This window comes from Photinus pyralis, unplaced genomic scaffold, assembly GCF_008802855.1.
Source record: "Photinus pyralis isolate 1611_PpyrPB1 unplaced genomic scaffold, Ppyr1.3 Ppyr1.4_LG1, whole genome shotgun sequence".
In the NCBI taxonomy this organism is placed as follows: domain Eukaryota; kingdom Metazoa; phylum Arthropoda; class Insecta; order Coleoptera; family Lampyridae; genus Photinus; species Photinus pyralis.
In genome coordinates, this window is record NW_022170249.1 from 15,709,963 (window position 1) to 15,716,433 (window position 6,471).

Sequence of the window (6,471 nt, forward strand, 5' to 3'; positions counted from 1 at the left end):
GACTAAGAAATTGTAATGATCATGTACCTGATGATGTATTCCATGTTAAACCCAATAAACGATTTATTATTATTATTATTATTATTATTTTTATGGCACTTCTAATTTCGGATTCACTTACTTCATAGTTCATACAGATATATGGAATTGGTAGCAGCAGTATCCGATTTTTCCATGGACGATACATCAGTATTAGATTTAGCAGAGTTGATAAAATAGTGGTTGAAAGCATTTGCAATGTCAACATTATGACTGCATAATTTACCATCGACTCATAGAGATGCTGCACTGTCAGCAGATCGATTCCTGACATTATTTTTTATAATATTCCATTTGATTTAGGGGAAAGCTGTAATGCCGACAATTTTTCACTGCTACTGGTGTTCGGACTTGGAAAATTAAGTGCTAAAGTGTTGGTTCGCTTAGCACAAGTCGCAGCAGGATTCTGTAGTAAAACAAGATACGAGCGGAAAAAGGTTAAGACGTATATTTGACTGTAGGTAATACAGAATTTAAGGTATTTTAAAATAATTTAATGTGACGACTGCACTTAGCACCTCCCTCTGCTGATTATTGTGTCGAAGAACTCCTATAAAGAAACAATCGCGGTTTAAAAATGTAATTTTATTTCACATGTAAATAAAGTAAATAAATAAATACTGTACTACGTGGGCACATTGAGGAGATGAAGTAAGTGTCATTGTAATTAAAATAAGAGCAAGGAGAGCGAGTAACCGAATATTAAATGAGAAAAAGATTATGATAGCGCGGAGTTAAGTATTTATCACATCATCGTTGTAGGAGTGGGAAAGGAACATTCCGTAGTTGCTGCAAAATCGGCGCCAGTCGTTTTCATAAAGCGTGCGGTGCAATCTTAAGCCAACATCCAGTCACCGTCGTGTTGCGGATGAAGATTTTCGCAGCATTCCCAAGAAGGAAAACAAGAAAATTGAAAATATCCACGGTCCAACTTAACCGGGATTCTATAACCGGTCCGTGTAAAGCACAGCTGGGGCAGATTAATTTTCGTTCTGATTGAAAGCCTTGAGGGAGAAATAGTAAAGAGGCACAACTGTAATGTAAAATTGCGATACAATTGTTCTATCACGGCCGCTTTCCGTCGTGTTATTTATATTTTTTTATCAATCGGTTATACAGGGCGTTTGTTAAAAATGCGCTAAAAAAAGTTACTTCCTTGGATTATTCTGGGGATCTTTTATCCTTTGATGATTATAGAAAAAGCGCTTTGTTGCGAAGATACAGGGCGAAAAGAATAAATCATGCTTAGAATAGACCAAGGAATTACCTTGAAAGAGATTTAGACAAAAATGTAAAAGAGTCGGCTTAACTTGCCACTTCTAGTGCCCGTTGGCAATGCCGTATTTACAGGGACGGCGGGGGGGGGGGGCTAAAAGGGCTATAGTCCAAAGCGGCAACTTTAGGGAGCGGCAAAAAATTAGACCAGAAGGAAAAATCCTGTAATATTAATTTATTAAAAAGTTGAGCAGAGGCGTTCGCCGGTTCCGGGACATCCAGGACGAGAATGGGTTAATACAACGCCTGGACCAAAGATAATACTACACCCACTATCTTTACCTGGACTCACAGGAGGTGTACGTTTACTTATCTATATATTTAAAACTTGTAGAGATAAAATCAATATTTGCAGTGAGTAAAAGTAAATAAATGTAAGGTTAGGGACCAAATAAATCATAACGCAATTTACTTAATTACATTGTATATTCTAAATAAGTTAAAAAGCGATACACTTCTGCATAAATCCAATTATTAGAAATCTGATTACCTTATTTTGGCCTTAACAGCTGCGACAGTGTGATAACTGCGTCTAATCGTTTGGAAAGTACCACCCATGTGTAGTTCTGGGAACAGCACTGAACGTCTCGAACTGAACGCGGCCCAATTCTTCAAACGTTGTCGCGTCCAAAACTAACAAACCAACACGCCGGTCATCTTCTTCGTAAATTAAGGACGATAGAATTACTCCATCGTCTTCGGCCTACAATTGCAGGTATTACTTCCTCTTTACGCTACGCTACACCGTGAATGACCTTTGCGTGCGGTTTGGAAACAAAGATTGGCTCACTGGGATAGGCACCCTGTTCCGACCATACTTGACTAGTTCTATTCTGGATGTCCGTCTTTAGTAACTGAAAATTTAAAAATTTTAGTTTAAGGGAACAAACTGTTTAGTAACACATACCGATGAGGGAATAGTGGCATCTGTGCACAAGGTGAGGCTATAAAAGAATCTGTACTTCTTACCTGTAAAAGATAATTCATTGAAGCAATTAGGAAGTTATTGCTGAGAGTAGTTCTCGATGGATTATTACCTGCGAAATAGAGGGAGGCTTACAAAAAAATATTGATCTCAAATAGCGTGATATATGACGAAACGATGATTTTTCGATGAATACGTCTTTGTATAATAACAGCGCTACAGCCTAAGGAGTGTCGCCAGAGTCATACTCTTTTTCCCCTACAGTGACTGTATGAAGACAATGCTCCATGTCGGCCATGTTTTTTCGAATTTATCATTGAACCGAATTAGTAGATTTTGATATGGTTATGCTTGTGTCGAGAAAGTTAAATTAATAACCTTGGTTTCCAGGTTAATTTAACCAAAACATGGCGGATCCCGTGAAAATATCACCACCGTATGACTACACTGTCTCTATGGATTGAGCATTCTATAGAGTCACTATAGTTTCTCCTGCACACTAGCGACACTACACGAACAAAAATCAAGTCTAGTGTTAAAGGGTAAGGGATGTAATACTAACAAAAATGCGTAGTAAAACGAAAAATGAATGTTGGGACAGAAATGGGTGGAATGGGAAATGGTATCTTACAAACCTAAACATTTATTGTAGTTAAAAGTTGGTAATTCGCAATTGTGCCTGCAAATGGATTCAGGTTCAACATGTACACTTCCATCATCCCGTACAAACGCTTTAGCATTAGAGACGGGGATTTTTACAAAGTTTTGGTTATCCCCAAATTTTCCGTCGGTAAATAAAGGCAAAACAAATCTTTGCGGGCTGCTATTAACACTATCTCTAAAATTTGAATCACTTTGGGCATTCTAAAGAATGTTAAGATAAAAAGGGGATTTAAAAGATTACTGTACCTTAAGTGCCTTGATGTAGAATTTATCAATTGATGAACTATCCTTATACGTGCAAATATCGATTACAATATGATTCATATCTTCATACTGATTTATGGTATGAAAGTAAAAGAATCCGTCGGCATAAAATGTTTTTACCAATTGTCCTGTTTTTCGACTTACAACAAGAAACTGTGTCTAAATTGGAAGAATTAGATGAAACAAAAGCAATGTTACATTACCTCGGCTTCCTTGTGCCATTTACACACATCGTGCACTGGTGTTTTCGAGAAAATACTGCTCAACACCTTCTTGGGGATGTTTATAGTAAACGGCTGCTCAATGATTATGAAATAATGTTCCGTTAACCCTAAATTTGCTTACGTTAATCTTTAGAGTGAGACCTACGTTCACTTGCCAAAACTGTGCATGTAAGATGGAAGTAACCTCCATTTCGAAGGAACTGTCGAAACCACCTGCGCTTTTTCAAACATCGCGTCCTGGTCTACAAGGGATTATTATTAAACATGTTTAATCTTCATGCTCACCATTGTTTTTGTCATTCGGAAAACATACAATGTGATAGGTAGCACCTTTTCTCGAGAACGACAAGCCTAAATTGTAAACAGTCCCTTAAATTGAAGTGTAAGGGTACTATTCGTTACAGGTAGTAGTCATACCATCTTCTACGACATGAGGATGGGAAGTGTGTGTTACAATCGCAAGACGTGCTGTAAGATCCCTTTTTGTTCCGGTTTCCAAGTTACCCTTGTCCACCTTGCAAATTATTCCTGCTTCGGAAAACGCGTATATTTCGTCATTGAATGGATATACAGAGATTGCGGCATTATCTCGGACGTCCTTAGCACAATTGAATATCGATGTTATTCTAAAAAGTTACAGTGACTTGTCGTCAATGCCAATTTACTTCTTTGAATCAAAAAATGTCTATTGCAATTGCATCCACTGCCCAGAAAAGTATGGCGCTATGGAAACTTACCTACTAAAAATTGTTTGGCAAGGATCCGGTACAGCTTTTGTTCCAAAGCCAGTTAAAACAAGACGATTAGCTGTCGTACTTCGTTTATATATATCCGATTGTAAAAAACGGCATTGGTACGAAACAGCCCCATCTTTTAATTCAAATCTGAAATAAACGAGTGATATGAAAGTTAGTCATTTTCAGAAATTTAAGGTCGGTGAAGGTAGCACAATATTGCGGTACAGATTTCGATTATTTGGGATGTAATGGTAACCTCTTCAGGGGTTGGAACACAAGTTCATTGCAATGCACCCAAAAGAAATGAACATACACGGAAATTCTACGAAAGTGTTTGCCGAATTTAAAGAACTTTTACAGTTTTTTCTTAGCGTTTCCTGTAGGTACGTTTGTACAGGAAAAGAAAAGTTGTACCGCTGCATTTAACGGATTTTTATAGACGCTAAAGTTGTCTAGGACCGTAGGAAAACGTTTGCAGGGTGTATTTTCTCATTTAAATTAAATCAGAATTTCTTACAGGATTAATTACAAGTGCAGGTATTGGTAATTAGTGGAAGCGTTAATGGAATGTGATTTTAACAAAGAAAAGCTGTAGGGAAGCCTTGAAGTTTCAAACCCAAACACCATATATTTGTGGAGTCGACCAGCTCTACTGAATACCCGATATCTAGAAGCGTTTTAAGTTGGGCACTTCCGAGGGCACTTCGTTATGAAAAGTGTCATTGCCGAAAGTGTTTGTGTTGGTTCTAGGAATTGACGATAAAAACTAAATGGCATTGATTGAATTTCTAGAGTTGTGTTCCAACCACCACTACCGTAAATAACGCTTCAATTAATTAGCCGTTTGTAACCGTTCCCGTTAAGATATCGCAATGATCTTTGTTGCGCCCGAAATATTTTGTGATTTAGAAGAGGAGAATGAATTCATATTGATAGATGCCGCACAATTAATTAAAGAAGTTGTAATTTTTGGATGTAGATAACCGAATACACCGGCCGACTTTCCTACGTTCCCTCCCATGGCATATCCGTCACATGTGACGTTTTGTAAGTACCATAATTTTGAATTTGGCGTCAAAAATGCCTATCGATTCAAAGATTAAATCTTGTTCAGTAGAACTGATTCGGGAGGTCGTGCTAGATTTTAAGTAACGGGAGAACAGAGATGAGTTGTTGCCGAGTCACCTTTGGAATTTTTGTTTACATGGGGAATCGTACCGGGCGATCAAAATTAAGTTGTTGTCGAGTCGCCTTTGGAAGTTCAAGATAAGTACTAAGTATGCGATCAAAAATGAGTTGCTGTCGAGTCACCTTTGGAATTTTTGTTTACATGGGAAATTGTACTTATCTTGAACTTCCAAAGGCGACTCGACAGCAACTCATTTTCGATCGCATGGTACTACTAATTGATTTAAGGAGCATTTTTGCGGCACCATGACCCACCACTTAATAGCTGAAGCGTATCTCAATGAAAGGAATAATCGAAAAATATTATCTTCTAAATTGACAGTTATCGTTGAAGACAGTTCAGTTTCTTGATATATAATTGCCTCACCAAACTTAAAACGTGTCGATAAGTTCCTGAACTTATTAAGCAATCTTCGATAACGTTTTATTTTGAGAGCAGTAGATTCTTTTCGCGTGGTAGGTGTAACTGGGGAAACGCTGGAGTGTCAAGTCAGAAAATTTCCATTAATACTACCTATCCCTATTGCTGGTAATACGATTGCCTGGTCTCCTTTAGGATATTTATGGGTGGATGCAACAGAAGCATAAGAATTGCAACTGCTTTATTTTCCTTATTCTTTTCCTTTTGTGTTTGCACAGTACATCGAATTCTAAAGCATCACACAAAAAACAACTCGACATTAGGTTCTCATGTGAACCGTTCCTGATATGATATGCATATTCAAATTGATTTTCTAATTTCCCTACTCGTGTGGGCCTGGAATTTAATTCCTTGTGGTTTTTCGTAGATAATCCGAATTTACTATCTTATACAATATTATGTGAGCATTGCATTGCACAATAATTCGTGTTTGTATAGAAACCTACCTGTGCAATAAGGCCATCCCATCAAACCAATGGTCCACTTCGGAATTACCAAATTCAAATAACCCCATTCCATTGCGAATTAGCACACCGTTTAACCAGTTTGGAATGGTGCCTAAAAGGTAATAATTATTCACGTACTTTCTACCGATCAACAACCTGACACTTCCCCATAGATTGGATCAATGATTTCCCTGCGACAGGAACGATACCACGTAGTGTCGTTAAAATTGGGATAAAAATTCGTTGTCATGTTTTTACTTAAACTGATCAATTCAATCACAGAACTGTT

At 37.6% G+C, this 6,471-nt stretch overlaps 1 protein-coding gene across 1 annotated transcript; it reads right to left on the reverse strand.

The window, feature by feature from the left end:
• Positions 1-536: 536 nt before the first annotated feature.
• LOC116158920 (carotenoid isomerooxygenase-like) lies at positions 537-6,471 on the reverse strand. Its single transcript, XM_031471790.1, has 13 exons — positions 6,339-6,471; positions 6,183-6,294; positions 4,128-4,274; positions 3,808-4,016; positions 3,676-3,759; positions 3,546-3,632; positions 3,370-3,497; positions 3,149-3,325; positions 2,875-3,103; positions 2,222-2,283; positions 2,070-2,168; positions 1,805-2,017; positions 537-589 (listed from the first exon to the last, which is right to left on the reverse strand). The coding sequence occupies exons 1-12, from the start codon at positions 6,430-6,432 to the stop codon at positions 1,847-1,849; spliced, it is 1,599 nt and encodes a 532-aa protein (XP_031327650.1). The 5' UTR covers positions 6,433-6,471; the 3' UTR covers positions 537-589; positions 1,805-1,846.

What these genes read in the sequence shown, in the direction of transcription:
- LOC116158920 (XM_031471790.1), bottom strand. Translation starts at nt 6,432, where the DNA reads ATGACAACGAATTTTTATCCCAATTTTAACGACACTACGTGGTATCGT. An exon ending in TCCGAATGACAAAAACAATG is followed by an intron (nt 3,633 to 3,675) that starts GTGAGCATGAAG and finishes AATCCCTTGTAG; the next exon opens with ACCAGGACGCGATGTTTGAA. An exon ending in ATCTTACATGCACAGTTTTG is followed by an intron (nt 3,498 to 3,545) that starts GCAAGTGAACGT and finishes AAGCAAATTTAG; the next exon opens with GGTTAACGGAACATTATTTC.